Source organism: Crotalus tigris, unplaced genomic scaffold (genome assembly GCF_016545835.1).
Source record: "Crotalus tigris isolate CLP2741 ecotype Arizona unplaced genomic scaffold, ASM1654583v1 scf7180000017764.6497338, whole genome shotgun sequence".
Lineage (NCBI taxonomy): Eukaryota > Metazoa > Chordata > Lepidosauria > Squamata > Viperidae > Crotalus > Crotalus tigris.
The window spans coordinates 234,740-251,813 of NW_024096619.1; the positions used below are offsets into that span (position 1 = coordinate 234,740).

General features: G+C 42.5%; 2 protein-coding genes across 10 annotated transcripts in view; one reads left to right on the plus strand and one right to left on the minus strand.

Moving 5' to 3' along the window:
* Nucleotides 1-737: 737 nt before the first annotated feature.
* Nucleotides 738-14,921, plus strand: FAM118A (family with sequence similarity 118 member A). Of its 4 annotated transcripts, none has more exons than XM_039341400.1 (9): nt 739-901; nt 2,546-2,653; nt 5,124-5,183; nt 6,015-6,267; nt 6,872-7,093; nt 8,314-8,442; nt 9,127-9,412; nt 10,741-10,773; nt 12,390-12,876. In XM_039341400.1, the coding sequence occupies exons 3-9, from the start codon at nt 5,140-5,142 to the stop codon at nt 12,500-12,502; spliced, it is 1,080 nt and encodes a 359-aa protein (XP_039197334.1). In that variant the 5' UTR covers nt 739-901; nt 2,546-2,653; nt 5,124-5,139; the 3' UTR covers nt 12,503-12,876. The 4 variants fall into 4 exon arrangements, with proteins under 4 accessions (XP_039197335.1, XP_039197334.1, XP_039197333.1 ...); XM_039341399.1 differs by lacking the exons at nt 739-901; nt 2,546-2,653 and adding exons at nt 3,587-4,245; nt 14,257-14,921 and having other exon boundaries at nt 12,390-12,470; XM_039341401.1 differs by lacking the exon at nt 2,546-2,653 and having other exon boundaries at nt 738-901.
* Nucleotides 14,922-15,563: 642 nt separating this feature from the next.
* The window catches only part of SMC1B (structural maintenance of chromosomes 1B), a 30,755-nt gene continuing 29,244 nt past the window's right edge, over nt 15,564-17,074 (minus strand). For all 6 annotated transcript variants that reach the window (XM_039341405.1, XM_039341404.1, XM_039341403.1 and 3 more), the window contains 2 exons: nt 16,700-16,810; nt 15,564-16,561 (listed from right to left, as the gene is read on the minus strand). In XM_039341405.1, the coding sequence (XP_039197339.1) occupies nt 16,457-16,561; nt 16,700-16,810 (216 nt within the window). In that variant the 3' untranslated portion in view covers nt 15,564-16,456. The remainder of the gene's footprint in view (nt 16,562-16,699; nt 16,811-17,074) is intronic.

The window sequence follows — 17,074 nt, forward strand, 5'->3', positions numbered from 1 at the left end:
TCTGTTCTGTTCTGTTCTATTCTATTCCATACCAATCATTCCAATATCTATTCTATTCTATTCTATTCTATTCTATTCTATTCTATTCTATTCTATTCTGTTCTGTTCTATTCCATTCATTCCAATATCTATTCTATTCTATTCTATTCTATTCTGTTCTGTTCTATTCTATTCTATTCTATTCTATTCTATTCATTCCAATATCTATTCTATTCTGTTCTGTTTTATTTCATTCATTGCAATATCTATTCTATTCTATTCCATTCCATTCATTCTAATATCTCTTCTCTTCTCTTCTCTTCTCTTCTCTTCTCTTCTCTTCTCTTCTCTTCTCTTCTCTTCTCTTCTCTTCTTTTCTCTTCCATTCATTCCAACATCTATTCTATTCTAGTCTATTCATTCGAATAGCTATTCTATTCTATTCTATTCTATTCTATTCTATTCTATTCTATTCTATTCTATTCTATTCTATTCTATTCATTCCAATATCTATCCTATCCTATCCTATCCTATCCTATCCTATCCTATCCTATCCCCCAAGAAGCGCCACTGGGAGCTCCAGCCCGCCTACTTGACGGGGCCAAAGCGCCGCCTCTGCCTTTCCGCGGCTTCGAGCTCGGGGCCGTTGCCGCGCGGGATTCGCTTCAGTGGAGCATCTCCTAAGGGAGGCTGCGTTACTTCGCAGCCTTTTCCGCGGAGGAGGCTGGACTAAGTCCTGCCGGCGCTGTCGCTCTCTCTCGCTCTCTCTCTCTCTCTCCCCCTCCCCGCCTGGGCGCTTCTGGGCGGAGCCGGCGGAGCGGCCTTCCTGCCCCCCTCCCCGGCCAGCTGGAGCCGGGCAGGCCGGCGACCTTCGGAAGCGAGGCGAGGGCAGGCGAGGCGCGCTGAGCCCCGGGCGCGGCGGGTGAGTGGGCGGCGTCGGCGCGCGCTTGGAGAGCCCTTAGGCGACTCCCTGCCCTGGCGGGTACCCCGAAAATCTCCCGGGGAGGAGGGATGCGGGGTCCGGAGGGCGGCTGGGCGGGAAAAGCGGGCGAGCGGGCAAGAGGTCCTGGGTAGGGAAGATTGTCCCCGTCCTCCCTCCGGCTCCGAACGGAAAGCCAGGCGGCTCCTCCTGCTTCGGCGATCTTCGGCTCCTTAGTCCCTCTGGTTCCCCCCCCCCCGTCTCGAATACAGAACATAGTCCTCAGTTTATGACCAGAATGGAGCCCAACATTTGTGTTGCTAAGTGAGACCTCTGTTAAATCAGTTTTGCCCCGTTTTACGACTTTTTTTAACCACCGTTGTTAAGTGAATCGTTGCAATTGTTGAGTTAGTTAAGTTAGTAACACGGTTGTTAAGTGGATCTGGCTCCCCCATTGACTTTGCTTGGGAGAAGGTCTCAAAAGGAGATCGTGCGATCCCGGGATGCTGCAACCCGTCATAAATACGAATCAGTTGACAGACGTCTGAATTTTGATCACGTGAACCTGGGGAAGGCTGCAACGGTTGTTAAGTGTGAAAAATGGTCATAAGCCACTTTCTTCCGTGTTGCTGTAACTTTGAACAGTCACTAAATGAACTGTGGTAAGTTGTGGACTCTCTGTAATGTTTTCACTCCAATCCAGAGGAACAGACTCTGGTTTGACACAAGGGCTCTGGGCGCACAACCCTGAACTGGCCTGGCAAAGAAACTGTTCCAACAGCCTGCGCTGCCCCCAGGATGAGCCCAGATTTCCCTTCACCCTTCCCACAACACACACACACACACACACACCATTTAAGAATCTCCCAGAAGAAGCAGAAAGGAGAGAGCAGAAGTGCTTTGAGACACTTCTGCCTGTCTAACAATAGCACTTAGACTTATATACCGCTTCACAGTGCTTTACAGCCCTGTCTAAGCGGTTTACAGAGTCAGCATCTTTCCCCCAACAATCTGGATCCTCCTTTTACCAACCTCAGAAGGATGAAAGACTAAATCAACCTTGGGCCGGTCTATAGCCTCTTCCATCTGGTTGAGCCCCAGAACCAGTGGGGACCCTGCCCTCTCTCTTCAGAACCTTTTTTTCCAGCAAAGGGAGGGGACGGATCAATAAAATGGCTGCCATCTTGTTGTGCCAAGGCAAATTCTGCCAGATCTTTCCTGCTCCAGATCAGACGCAGCTGGTGTTTCACTGGAGCCAGAGCCCCCCCCCCCCAATCTGGGGGACTCTTCTCCCCTCCTCCCCCAGGTCTTCTTCACTCCCACCTTTGACAAGGTGAAGCAAGAAAAGGAGGAACTTTCTTTCTTTTTTCTTTCTTTGGTAACCAGGTGAAACCTTTAAGGATTTTGGGACTTTCCCCTTCTAGGTTGTGGGACAGGAAATAGGTCATCTTGACCGTTTGGATCATGCCCCTGGGCACCTCTACTCAGCTGAATACCACAGTTTTTAGGCTGCATCATGTTCATCCAAAGCGGAACAAATTAAGGCTGGCTTAAGTCCAATGTGTGAACGCAGCTTTTGTTTCGACTCAGGGATTATTGTCATCCCTTTTCTTTGCTTTGAAAACTTGGTTTTTCTATTGCTGCCAGAGCCTTGCCAGAGACCGAGTGGCTGCTGTCCTTGGTCAAAAGAAACAAGTAACAAGTTCTGCCTTCAGTTGCTGATTCAGTTCCTGGAAACTCCCTTTTTCTTATAAGGTAGGTAAAAGGTAGCTTGCCAAAATGACAGGATGATGACATGATAGCAATCTTCTAATGTTTGAGGGGTTGCCACAAAGAAAAGGGAGTCAAGTTATTCTCCAAAGCACATGAGGGCAGGACAAGAAGCAACGGATGGAAATTAATCAAGGAGAGAAGCAACCTAGAAGTAAGGAGAAATTTTCTTTTCTTTTCTTCTATTTTTATTTTATTTTTTTTAAAAAAAGTTAAAATATGAGACACCAAATTTGTTTGAAAGAGACAAATAAAAAACACAACACAAACATTTAAAAAGTGCATCAAGAAACTAATACCTATATACATATCCCCCCAGTTGAATATTGATTAATATATTACAACAGTATTATTTTCCCACCCTTTGCGAAACAGACCCAAAAAGTTTTAAACCTCTAGACCAGGGGTAGGCAACCTCGGCTCTTTTATGACTCGTGGACTTCAACTCTCAGAATTCCTGAGCCAGCTTGGCTCAGCTTAGAATCTCTCCCTTTCCTCTCAGCATGGCTGGCTCAGGAATTCTGGGAGTTGAAGTCCACGAGTCATAAAAGAGCCGAGGTTGCCTGTCGCTGCTCTAGACTACTAATTTTATTTGCAAATTATTAACCTGTCTTCTATATACTACATTAATGACAAAATAGTTAACAGGAAGAACAATAATGATAAAAAAGACAAAATTTCAAAACCTTCTGTTAACTGTTGTTATAATCAACTCTCTGCACCGCCTTCCTGTCTGAAGCAGGGATGCCTCCAAACCAGACTGTGATGCTGTATGACAGGATGCTCTCGATTGTCCCCCTATAGAAAGTGGTCAGGACAGGGGAAGGAAGATGTGCTTTTCTCATGCGACGCAGAAAATGCAGGCGCTGCTCTGCCCGCTTCACCAGTTTTTCACTTTTGAGCGACCAAGCCAGCCTACTTGTTAACTGCACACCCAGGAATTTGTCATTGGAATGGCTTGCCTCTGGAAGTTTGCAGCCACTCCACCACTGGAGATTTTTAAGAAGAGATGGAATAGCCACTTGTCTGCCATGACATGGGGTCTCCTGCTTGATCAGGGGTGGGCTAGAAGACCTCTACGATCCCTTCCAGCTCTTATTATTCTAAATTCTAAGTCTGCAAGATCAAGTTCAGCTTGTTGGGCTGCAAATCCTAAAATGACCACAAGATGCCAGCAAAGTTTTCTTTATATTTGGCTGTCATCTAATAGTTCTGAATCTTGCAGCTGCCATAGTACAAAAAATGAACATTATAGCAACATTATGCAAAGCTTGGTTATAAAAATTAAATGACATCAGTATTACTGCTACATGACCGGAAGATGAGATTAGTTTTAGACAGCTGTGAATTGAGAGTGCAGATTAAAGAAGCAGTGGCTATCCCCACTGAAAAACAGAATCAATTAAAGATTAAACTTTGATGACAAATTATTTAAACCCAATTTGTATTATATTTTTTTTCTTATTCCTTCCCTTGTCAGGGCAAGTGTTCTATCGCTACCTTTTCTTATCTTTTTGTTCTCTTTCTTTTTTTTTCTTTTTCTTTTTGCTGTTTCTATTGGGAGCAAGGACGGGACGGTATGAATATTCACATCCTTTCTTTCATATTAGTGCCCACCCTCCCTTGGGTGGGGGAGGTAGGTGGCCTATGAAGGGAAGAAGAACAACAAGGGCTGAAATCCAGAGGGGCGTTTTGGTAGCACCAAAGACATGCCAAAAAACTTGGCTCCTTGAAGGACACTATACAGCTGTATTCTAGATACGATAGCCTAGTGGTGGCAAACCTATGGCACGCGTGCCAGAGGCGGCACTCAGAGCCCTCTCTGTGAGCACGTGCGCCATGCCCCGGAGATGGCAACCGTCCCTCTTCAACCAGCTGCCCGCTAACTCGCCGAGGTCCCACATGGCTGGATGCATTCCAGCACCCATGCGCTCGCTGGCCTCTGTGTGCAGGGGCCAATGGTGTCAGGCAGCAGCCGCCCTGGCCCCTGGCTCACCTTGCCGTGACAATGGCACCCCCGCCCTGCCTCACCTTGCCTCACCCCGCAGGACGAGCCTCCTGCCATCACCCCACCTGCCAGAGACCCCCTGGATCTCCCCCAACCCTGCCCGGCCCCCACACGCGTCCCTCCCCACAAGCAACATCGAGGTGATCACGCCCACCTTGGTCACACCCACCCAATCTGCCATGACCACCACAGCCACGCCCACCCAGTGGACCACGCCCACCTGGCACCCAACGATAAATAAGTGGGTTTTGGGTTGCAGTTTGGGCACTCGGTCTCTAAAAGGTTCGCCATCACTAGAATAGCCTTAGATAGGATAGGTTCCTGTCAAGTTGTCCAAATTGCTTTGTCTGAGTTTTATTGAACTACGTTTTTAATCAATTAATCTCATCAGCTGGTGTAGCTGCTCATGAAAAAAACTCCCTGACTCCATGCATTCTTACTTCGCAGGAAGGGGAGAAAGAGAATGGAGCCTTCAAAAAAGATGCATAAAGGGGAGCAGAAATCAAGGTAAATAAAAGAATAAAAGGTTAAACTTGATAATCTGTAAACAGGGGTGTCCTGGGAAGCTTATGTCTGTCAAAACATACAAAACTGGTAATCACAACCACTCAGTTGAAGCGCTGCCCGTTTTTTAAATGTGATGTTGTGGGGCAGGACTTCTTTTTTTGTTGTTGACCCCTCTATGGGAAGATGATTATTAATGACGATTTCAGAGAGCACCTTTCCTAGACAGACCATCTTTCCATTCTTTCTTATTTGGCTCACTACTGTTGCCATTTCATAATCAAGTTGTTTGGCACAAAAGGATATTCCTTACGCCTAAAAGCAGAAACCTCTTTTTAAAAATCTTGCTTCTTCACATGTCCTTTTTCCAGATTAATCAAGACTGTGCCCATTCTTTATCTCTTCTTTTTATCCTGTTGATTACCCCTAAAATCTATTTGGTTTATTAAAATAAGGGCAACTTTAAAGCTACTGTACTGTAATCTTTGTTTTTCTCCTTTCAGCTCAAGGGTAGAATTAAAATGGGAAGATGCACATAGTACATGTTTATCAAGCAAAGTTTTCCCCCATCCTAGTTGTTTTCCCTCCTTCCTTCCTTCCTTCCTCTTTCCTTTCCTTTCTTCCATTGAACCTGTATCCCACCCAACTCCTGACAGCTCTGGATGGCTTGATTAATCTCCATTGTTGATTTCAGAATCTCATAATTATTTTGCAATCTGTCTTCCTGGTCCTGTAAGGGGATTGGATAGTTTTAATTTATGACATAATCAAGTGACTGTCTAGAGACGCAGCAGTTGTGATCCAAAATAAGAGTTTTTCTGGACTTCTCTTTAGGAAATTTTTGAAAAGCCTTATACAGAAGCGGCCCCAAGAACTCCTGCTAGTAATTGGAACAGGGGTGAGTGCTGCTGTTGCGCCAGGAATCCCAGCCTTGTGTTCGTGGCGGAGTTGCATTGAAGCGGTCCTTGAAGCAGCTGACCAGCTAGAAGTGTTGCATCCTGGAGATGTGGCTGATTTCCGGCAAAAAGTCTCCAAAGACCGAGATTTGCTTGTGGTTGCACATGATTTAATCCGAAAGATGTCACCGGTGAGCATTTCTCAGATAAGGATCTGAAGTGAATGTTATTCCTGCTTTGAAATTGAAGATATAAGTGGAACTGTATCCCTGGTCAGGCTTTCCATTGTAGGTAGTCCTTGACTTATGACAGACAGACAGATATCCCTGTTTCCCCAAAAGTAAGGCCTACCCCGAAAATAAGCCTTAGCTTGATTTTGGGGGGGTGGGCCCAATAAAACTCTACCCCAAAAATAAGCCCTAGTTTTGGGGCAAGGCACACACCTAAAAATGAAGCTAGGGCAGGGGTGGGGGGTGACATCATGCCTTCCCAGGGGTCCGTGGGCCACAGGTTGAGAGCCACTGCTCTAAATGCCCAGGTAAAAATAAATCTGTTCAGCTGCCTCCTAAAGTAGAAAAAAGACTGTCTTAATGACGTAATTTCTTAGCCCATCAATGGAAGAATCAGAGTTGCATGTTGAAAGTTTCAGGGGATAAGATGGTCTGAAGAGCAGTGAGTAGCCCTGAAAATAGGTCATGTCTAATGTGGAAATGTTTTGCAGTTCCAACATCATCCAAAATGTCTAAGATATAAATCATTCCATTTCCCTGAAGCTGTTTCAGTTTCCTTCCGCAGCGCACCGGGGATGCTAAGCCCAACTTTTTCCAGGACTGTTTAATGGAGGTATTTGACAACTTGGACCAACACATTCAGCATCCTGCTGTCCTCTTGTCCATCCTTCAACTAATGGAACGGGGCACAATGGTGCTGACCACCAATTACGACAATTTACTTGAAATCTTTGGGCAACAGCAGCATAAAGCTATGGAATCGCTTGACCTGAAAGATAAAGACAAGGTATAATGTCACCAATAAATACTGCACATGTGCGAGCTCCTGTTTGAAAATATGAAAGGTCAGCCCCATCTCTCAGATTTCATCGAAATAGATAAGGAACATCAGGAGAAATGTACGAAAACGTAAAAATGGCAGCACAAAGGTACAGTCAAATTTCTGCTGTTCTAATATGCATCACAGTAATGGCTGCCAGTTTTACTTGTTTGAGGGTACCCTGTTGGGTTTTGATAGAACTGACCTACAGCAGCGGTCCCCAACCTGTCCAGCTTGGCAGCCCAGCCCAGTGCTGGGGCGGGGGGGGGGACATAAGTGGCAGGCGCACACTCACAGCTCGATTGGTGCAAGCGGCAGGTGTGTGTGCCTTCCACTTATGCAAATGGAGCTTTGTGCGTGAGTGCCCTCTGCTCATGCAATTGGAGCTTCACGCACGAGCACAAGTGCCTTCCGCTCACACAACTGGAGTTTCACTTGCCCATCGCTCGTGCGGCCTGGTTTCAAGCAGGTCGCGGCCTGATAGTGGGCTGCAAACGACACACCTTAGAACATTTTGCAAACGACACACCTTAAAACAGAAAGAACACCATATATCTAAAGATCCTTCTGTAATGAAGACTGTATTGCAGTCTTCAAAGGAGATACCTTCTTCATTACACAGTGATCTTTAGATATGTGGTATTCTTTCTGTTCTAAGGTGTGTCATTTGCTAAATAATTATATAGTTTTTTAATGCCCTTTTAATATCATTGGCTACAAGTCTCTTTACAAATCTTAATTTTTAAGCAGCTAGAGAAGGTTGTTTCTTTGAAGTCTTGGAGATGGTTCAATTAGGTAACATCAAGAAGATGGTAAAGAAAAGTGCTAGTCATTTAGGCAATGCATGGCTAGCTGTGGGATTCTGGGAATTCAAGTCTATTCATTTTATTGTTGCTAAGTTTGAGAAATACTAACCTAAAGGTTGCAGTGTACTCTCTGGGCATCCATAGTGAGGAGTTGGGAGGTCATCATGAGGGCCATAACATCATCACACAAGTTGTATAAGTTGACCTTTGAATGACTATGTTATGAAATACATGAGATCATCACAGTAGCTACCAGATGGTATCTGAAGCAACCAAGCAAGGACATAATAATTCTGTCATCAAAATGTATACATCTCTTGGGTTGGTGGAGCCTAGACGCCTTCTGCAAGTTGTGTTACTGAACAGCTGGTCTCTCTTCAGGTTCTCCAATGGGCCAAAGGTCTCCTCAGATATGGTGTCCTTCATATTCATGGTTTGTACACTGATCCCTGTGGAATGGTGCTGGATCCCTCAGGATACCAGGAAGTGACTCAAGACCCTGAAGTGATGGTAGGTGGATCCAAAGGCTGGATAAACTTTTTTATTGAGAAGCTGTGGTGGCGCAGTGGTTAGAATGCAGTATTGCAGGCTAACTCTGCCGATTGCCAGCAGTTCGGTTCTGACCAGCTCAAGGTTGACTTTCATCCTTCCGAGGTCGGTAAAATGAGTGCCCGGATTATTGGAGGCAATTGTAAACCTCTCAGAGAATGTTACAAAGTGGACTATAAGTCCAAGTGCTAATGCTGTTGCTATTCTTATTGTTGAACCATGCAGTCTTATAGGTCAGCTGTGCCTGAAAAGTACTGAGAAGAGCTGATGGATTGCATTTGTGCATCCTTTTGGGACAATGATCCATTTAGGCATAGCTAAGTTGGGCCACGATAACTAAGTTAAAACTTTATGTTCACTACAGCTGCTATAGAGCATATTCATATAGTGTGAGAAGCATTTGACAGACATGGGAAGGACTAGTGGATCTTTACTTTCGCAGCTTCTTAGATATCAGAGTGGGATAGACTGACTCCTCAGTGGGCTGTCCCTGTGCTTAACTCAGTAGAGAGATCTTAGCTGAGGTCTCCCCGGCCTAAGATTATGTCTTGCACTTTGCCAGCTCAAATCAAATGAGGTCAGCCTCCAAACAGTTCATGACACAAACATTTAATTGAGTAACTGCTTCTTGTTTTTTTTTTATAGGAAGCACTACAGAACCTATACCGGAGGAAATCCTTTTTGTTTGTGGGCTGTGGGGAGACCCTGCGTGATCAAATCTTTCAAGCTCTCTTTCTCTACATGCTTAAAAACAAAGTGGAACTAGAACATTACATGTTGGTGCGCAAAGAAAATGAAGACCAGTTCTTTAAATTTCAGGCCGATATGCTTGTGCATGGCATAAAAGTCGTGTCCTATGGGGATTGCTTTGAAGATTTCCCAGGGTATCTCCAGGATCTCACTGCACAGATCTGCAAACAAATAAGTCCAGGTGTTGTATGAAAAATTATGTTAGTTACCATCCTGCTTTCTTTTGCTCCTTTAAAATGTTTTAACCTTTAATTATTGATAGAATGGAGCTCATCAAGCGGCTTATTAGATTGACTGACTGTTGTTGCCAGGGCAGCAAGGATGGTGGTGGTGGTGATTGTTTTTTATTGTTTTTATATTGGGTTTTTATGTTTGTAAGCCACCTGAAGTCATTCAGTGAATTGGGCGGCCCTATAAATATTCTGAAATAAAATAGATAAAAATACAATATGACTTAGTTGAAAAATTAGAGACTGCAGCGGTTCAGATCCCTTATAAAATAAGGATGCCATGTATCTATGCAGCTCCTCCATTGGATGTCTTTGATAACTGTCAACTTTGAAATGAGTTTTTCAACTGATGTTGATCGTAATAGCCATGTCTAATTTTAAAGTGAAGACACAATGGGTACAATGCACACAACAAGCAAAGCTTCGATTACACAGTTGCTGCCGCCATCTTGATTTTTTTGAGCAGACCTTGTGGACACCCCTGCTTTGATTTATACACAAAACACACCAAGCCAACCATTCTGTGGTTAGAACGTACAGAAAATCCCAGATGTCTCTACTGATCCAAAATGTTGTCTTAGGTCAGGAATAGGCGTTGGCTCTTTTATGACTTGTGGACTTCAACTCCCAGAATTCCTGAGCCAGCATGGCTCAGCTTGGAAACCTCTCCCTTTCCCCTCAGCATGGCTGGCTCAGGAATTCTGGGAGTTGAAGTCCACAAGTATAAAAGAGCCAAGGTTGCCTACCCGTATCTTAGGTCAAAGCATACATTGCAATATATTATTTGTATATGTTTAGGTCGAAGGGAAGGAAAGGAAGGAAGGAAGGACCACTGGCATCACAAAGGAGAAATGCTGTAATTTAATAATTCTGCTAATTGCACTCTATTGTTCCAAGACTGTCTCTTCTATGACTATGGGGTCTTTTGTGCTCTCTGAGATCGGTTGCTCTCAGTTTGAGAGCAAACCCCACTCTCTTCTAGCACTGATGATGTTATCCAGTTTGGTAATGAAATGTCTGCAAGAAAATAATCAAGCTCAGAGAGCACCAAGGACCCCACAGTTCAACTTGAGCCACAAACATTCTCTTTCCGCTTCTGTGCCTTCCTTTGCTAATGGGAAGTGTTACTATCAATAAAACAGAACTAAGTTATTAATGAAACTGAAAACCCAAGGTGTATATATGGTTTACTGTTAAATTTAAAAGTTTGCCTAGAGGCATGTTTTAAACTATTGTACCCAGGTTAATTCATTGCTTAATTTTCTCCTTTTTTTTCTAGATGCAGACAGGGTGGATAGCACAACCCTTTGGGGTAAAGTATAGCCTTCAACATATTTCTTCAAATTTCAAATGGTGATAATCTCTTGGCATTAACTGGACAATCACTGGAGCAATGTGAACATTAAAATCTTAGGATGGTTCCTGACGAAGTCTCACTTTGCTGCTGCTGAAATCAGTGGGGCTTCAGCTTGTGTGGGGATTCGGAGCTGACTGGCTGATTCTGTCCCCAAACAGGATCCCCATAAGGAAACCCCCACACCAGGGATGGGGCCTGCAGCTGTAACGTAGCCCCATTTGCTTCAAGGTCCTTCTAGCTGGGGCTTTATGCATGCCCACATCCCCCTCTTGCAATTCGCTCTTAAAAACCTGAATTTGACCACATGACTTCATTTTTCTGCAATATAACTTATTTTGTTCTCTAGCAGAAGTGAAATTTGGCTCACAATGGATGCTTATTAATGCGCAAGAACTAGCAATAAGGGGGAGGCTATGTTTCAATGGCTGTTTATGTTTTTAATGGTTTTAACTTAGCAGTAGATTTTGTAAGCTGCCCAGAACTTGCTGGAATGGGTGGCTATAATAAATTTAAGTACATGCATATTGTACATAAACACATAAAACATGCAACATGAAGCTGCTTGTTCCAGACGGTTCTGTTTTTCCCCCTGTAACGGACTGATCTGGGCCTTTTGGAGTTGGTTCTTACATCTCCAGAAGAATATTGCCTTTTGTAGAAGTACAAAGTCCTTTTTGCCCCCCCCCCCCTTCCAACTGAAAAAAAAAAACCCACAAGCAAATAACTTCTTAAACGATAAGGATATTGAGATAGAGAGCAAAAGAGGGAGAATTCAAAAATAAAAACTCATTCATAATAAAGTAGAATTAGTTTATCTGGCTGAGTTTCCTGTCTAATCTACATAGTAAGGTTGACATCAGTCCTGCAAGTATGAAAGCATAGTTCTCCATCCTTACTGGCATTGTGGTTAGATTAGGTGCCATCTCAAAGACCAGCAGAGTATCAGTTGGTTTGTAAAGGCAGAGGAAGACCTAGAATTTAAATCCAGGAGTGGAGACCAACCAAATAACATTGTATATAGTTGTGGACAAATCTTTCATCTACCATTTCATTCTTGGCTATAGCAAAGCAATTAATCTATTGATTTTGTCTGCGAGCTTTCTCCTGGATAAGCCGAGAACTAAATAAGAGAGCCAAAATTTAAAGCTGTATGAATCCTAATGATCTTGTTGCTGGTTAAGGGTGTACAGTCATTTTTGGGGAAGGCATATTTGAAAAATCTTTCTCCAGGATTGTCAGCAGTGGGATGTCAAAACATTTTGCATATTTTGATCTTCCCCACGGACACCACTGGTCTTCACCTCAAGTAAAAGAAGGCATATTTAGCTACAATTAAGTTGTGTTAACATTATACTGGCTTTGGTGCTGAATTACACTCTTTGACTACAACCCCCCCCACACACACAATTTGGTGATTAGATATTTTTCTTGTGACTCTTGAGTCTCTGTTCTAGCCTTGTGGATAGGAAAAAACCTATCTCAATAGAGCCAGAATGAAAATGATGCCAACATTTTCACATAAATCATTAACGTTGTTGCACATATGTTGTTGGTAACACTTCTTCCTACAGGGACATCCTGCGCAGATTGCACAAAAAGGTTAGGAGAGAGTGGGAACGACCGGGCCAAGAAGGCTAGATATCCGAAGGATGGTAATTATCATTTCCAATTCTTTTTATTTTGAAGAAGACATATAATATAGTCATATAACATATCTAGCTTGTCAACAAGGAGCTGGAGAAAAGCTTCGACAATATGAGGCACCTGATTTATCTGAATGCCAGATTTTATTTAAATTAGGAAGACAAACTGCCAGGGCTGTTCTGCCAGGGCTTCTGTGCCACTGGAGGGATTAAATTCTGCAAAGCCTGCATGCATTATGTCAGTTGAGACCCTGCACCTCTTGCCTTGCAAGTTGTGTCTTCTGGCACTGTGGATAGCTTGTGTGTACAGGTAGTCCCCGACTTACAACCACAATTGAGCCCAGAGTTTATGTTGCTAAGCGAGACATTTGTTCAGTGAGTTTTGCCGCATTTTCGACTTTTCTTGCCACATTGGTTAACTGAATCATTGCAGTTGTTAAATTAGTAACACAGTTGTTAAGTGAATCTGGTTTCCCCATTGACTTTGTTTGTCAGGTCACAAAAGATGATCACATGACCCCGGGACACTGCAACCATCATAAATATGAACCAGTTGTCAAGCATTTGAATGTAAATCACATGACCATGGGGATGCTGCTACGGTCGTAAGGGTGAAAAATGGTCATGTGGCTTTTTTCAGTGATGTTGTAACTTTGAATGATCACTAAATGAACTGTTGTAAGTCAAGGATCACTGGTACTGGGTAACTAGAAAGGAATTTGTATCTATTTGGAAAACCTTTTCTGCATTTATTTTTATGATGGCAGGGCAGCTCACGCTTTACTCCTTAGTCTTATCCATATTTAGCTGTGGGGATGGTTGAATTATGTCTTTTGTAGCAAGTGTGAGGTTACCTCAAGGGTTGTATTGACACTGTCCAATATTCATTAGCCTTTCTCACACTAACACTTATCTTAACAGGGGTCATAATAGTGTGAGAACAATCAGAGTGATTTAGCCATCTGTGCAATATGGTTAGAGTTTGGTATTTGATTGGCCCAATATTTATTTGTATATATTGATGTGGGAACAGCAGAGTTGGGTGCTCTTATCCCTAAACGATTCCTCCTGCAGTTTCATGTAAATGTGAAAATATCAGCACTGGAAACAAGAGGGAACACTGAGGTCATCATAGGTCACCAACCAAGATCTTGAATGAGTAGATCCATCTGTGCTATCTTCTGGCATGTCAAGAAAAGCCAGAACTATTGCTCAACAATAGTTCATACTAAAGGAATAGACACCGTTATGTGCACGTGTGTGTATAAACCTAGAGAGGAAAAACACTTTAAAAAAAAAAGTAAGTAGTTTTGAAAGTGAATGATTGTTTTGAAAGTCCAATTAACTCTTTTTTTAGATTTGGTAATCCTGTCAGAATTGCATAATGTTGACCAACTTACTGATTGTTCTATTTGGCTTTTGAGTCATTTTCTCTTTTTTGTAAATCATGAGTGGTGTAGATTGCTTCATGCTTTACTTTGTACAAAAAAAGAAAACAACGCACTGGGTTCTAGTCTGAGCGTCGCTGTTAAAAGGAGGAGACATTTTCAAGACTCCGATGCTTCTTATCCCATTCTGATGGGGGGGGGGGAAGAACCGGATTGCAGGAGCAATCCAATGATTGGAGATGACAGTCAGGAGATGGAAGAAATTTTGAATCCTGCACAATCTAATTAACTAAATATAGCTTGGATTGACTGAGAGCATTCCTTTCTCCTATGGTTATGCATGATAAACTGTTTTAAATCATGTGGGCCGAGATGGACAAAACTGACTTTTATGTTGTTTTAAACAGATCCTGCTGAAGATGGTGTCCTCCTGTGACTATATCAGACCAGGCCTTGAGAAACACCTCCTGACTTTGGCCATTTGCATCTGCTGGGAGTCAAATAATGGATAGGTGTAGATTTCTTACAATGTCTGCTTGGGAGGGTGAGATCCTTATAAATATCATATCCAATAACATTTCATAGCTGTTCTTAGGGACGAGCAAATTTCTAAATATCTCAGGGATGAAATCTTGGAAAAGAGGGAGGTGTGGCCTCTGAAATATCATTTAGTTTTTAACTTTTAATTCCTCCCATCTTATTTTAATCCATGCACTGTAAGTTAAACACAGGAAGCCTGTCCCTTCTCTTGAAGGGCTACACGACTGCAAAAGATCAGTGGCTATATGCTAGTAGTGTTTCTGAATTTTGGTAACTTGAAGATGTGTGGACTTCAACCCCTAGAATTCCTCAGCCAGCCTGGTGGGAGGAATTCTGGGAGTTAAAGTCCATATACAGTATCTTAAAGTTGCCACAGTTGAGAAATACTATTCTAATGTAACAAGGTTTATATCAGTGGTGACGAACCTATGGCACGGGTGCCAGAGGCAGCACTCGGAGCCCTTTCTGTGGGCACGCGTGCTGTTGCCCCAGCCTTGCCTCCCCCCACGACCCCCTCCTCTCCAGCAGCCCCCCTGAAGGAGAGTCGCCCCTGAGCGTGGCTCATATGGAGCAGTGCAGCCAAGAACATGGCAGCCAAGCAGCGTAGACAAGACTCTGCCCTCACACCCCATCATGCAGTTGATGCTGCAGGGTGCGGGCAGAGGGTGTGGCTGCCATGGCGCTGCTGGGCGATCTGCGGCGGGCCGTGGAGGCGGTGAGTGGTCCTGTGGGCAGGCGGGAATGGGGGGGCAGAGCGGGGGTGGGGCAGGGACGAGACCAGTTTTTGGGCACTCGGTCTCTAAAAGGTTTGCCATCACTAGTTTATATGTTTTGTAAGCTCTTGAAGAAAAAAACTTGAACAAAATGAGAAATTTTGTTATGTGTGTTAATTTCTTTGTATCTGAATAAATAATTTCCTATATAATTCAGAGATGTTCTCTTGTGCATCTATTAGATCTGAAAAAATCAACGATTGAAAGTTGATGAACTGATATAAAGCATAACACATCCTTTACTCATGCAAAGATGTTTCTCAATGTCATGTGATAAAAATGATCTATTAAGATAAAATTAAACTTATGTTAATCTGAAATTAGATGGTAAATTTCACTCCGGCTTGCAATAAAGTTTAGCTCTCCATATAGAAAAGACACATAGTAGATAGGAAACTTGATATCCGAACGCTAGGATTGTTTTATTTAACAATCTTCAAATACAAGTGTATATGGTGGACAAACCTAAATCTACATCAAGAACTATTAATTGAAATCTCTAATGTGTACATCACACTGTCTACAGATGTTCACCTGAAACTAGATTAGCATTCACTTGAAATGCCCCCAAATTGGCAGTTAGTCCTATAGCAGGGGTCTTCAAACTTGGCCCTTTTATGACTTGTGGACTTCAACTCCCAGAATTCCTCAGCCAGGCACACTGGCTGAGGAATTCTGGGAGTTGAAATCCACAAGTCATAAAAGGGCAAAGTTTGAAGACCCCTGTCCTACAGTGACCAGAATGATAGACAGACATGACTGTACATGCAGATATTTCTAATACGACCCCAAAGCCCTGATCAAATAAAAAAAAAATGCATGGCTAAAAGACAGAATACACAAAAACAACGAAAGCTTTATAGCCTATACTGCCCTTCCCTATACAGTATTTAGTCTGAATCCTACTGCTTTAGTTTCTCTGATAGTTTTATATGTGCTGCTGTTTGGAATACGTATGTGGGATCTTTCAAGTTAATGCTAAAGCTACAAGAAGAAAAACAGAATGGAAAGTCTTGTTTTCTTCAACCCTCCTTTTCTGTTTTTATTACAATGTGTACTACACTGTTTCTCTGTTTTGAATTTCTAGTTTGGGGTCTCAGGTATTGCAGATATGAACCATCAATGTTCATCCCAAAAAAGTATACTTGGATAACATACTTCAGAACGTTAATCAGTTCTACATTAACTATTTCGCGATGTGGTTTTAAACTAAAGTAAGTGCCTTTGTAACTACATTTAACCAACACAACATTTAACCTTATCTAGAGCTGTAACTTAATAAAATCAACAGGCATTAAAGCACAGAGCTCTTCTTCCTTTTGTGTCTTTCATTCTCCTCAGAGTCTGAATATCGAGCAAGATCCAGGATCAGTATCTGACTAAACATAAAGTCATCTTGCTGAAAATGGAAGAGAGATTGAGCACAGATCATCTTATTGTGATATAGGGATGGTTTTCAAAATCATTAAAATTTCATTTAATAGAAGCTGGGTTTGTTTTGCATCTCTGAAATAAATCGGGGAAAGGCATTACTTACTTTAGGGCAGACTCCAATTAAAACATCTGCTTTAGAATAGAATTCCTCCTTCAAAGAAATAACTATAATCTGAAAGTTTTCTTCTGATTGCTGCCTAATAAAGTTTGATACCTTTTTGGAGAGAGAAAAAAAGGGATGGCTATGAAAATTGCTAGAGTTATATGAAATATAATATGATTCGGAAGGAAATTTATTTTATAAATTGGTAAATAAGCTGCTGGGCAAATTTGATTTAAACCACAAATATAGTAAATAAAGTTTAAATATATAGTCTATTTTTACATAGTGCTTTTTCAGCCAATACACTTATATAAGGTACAGTATATAAGTATATTGGCTGAAAAAGTACTATGTAAAAATAGACTATATATTTAA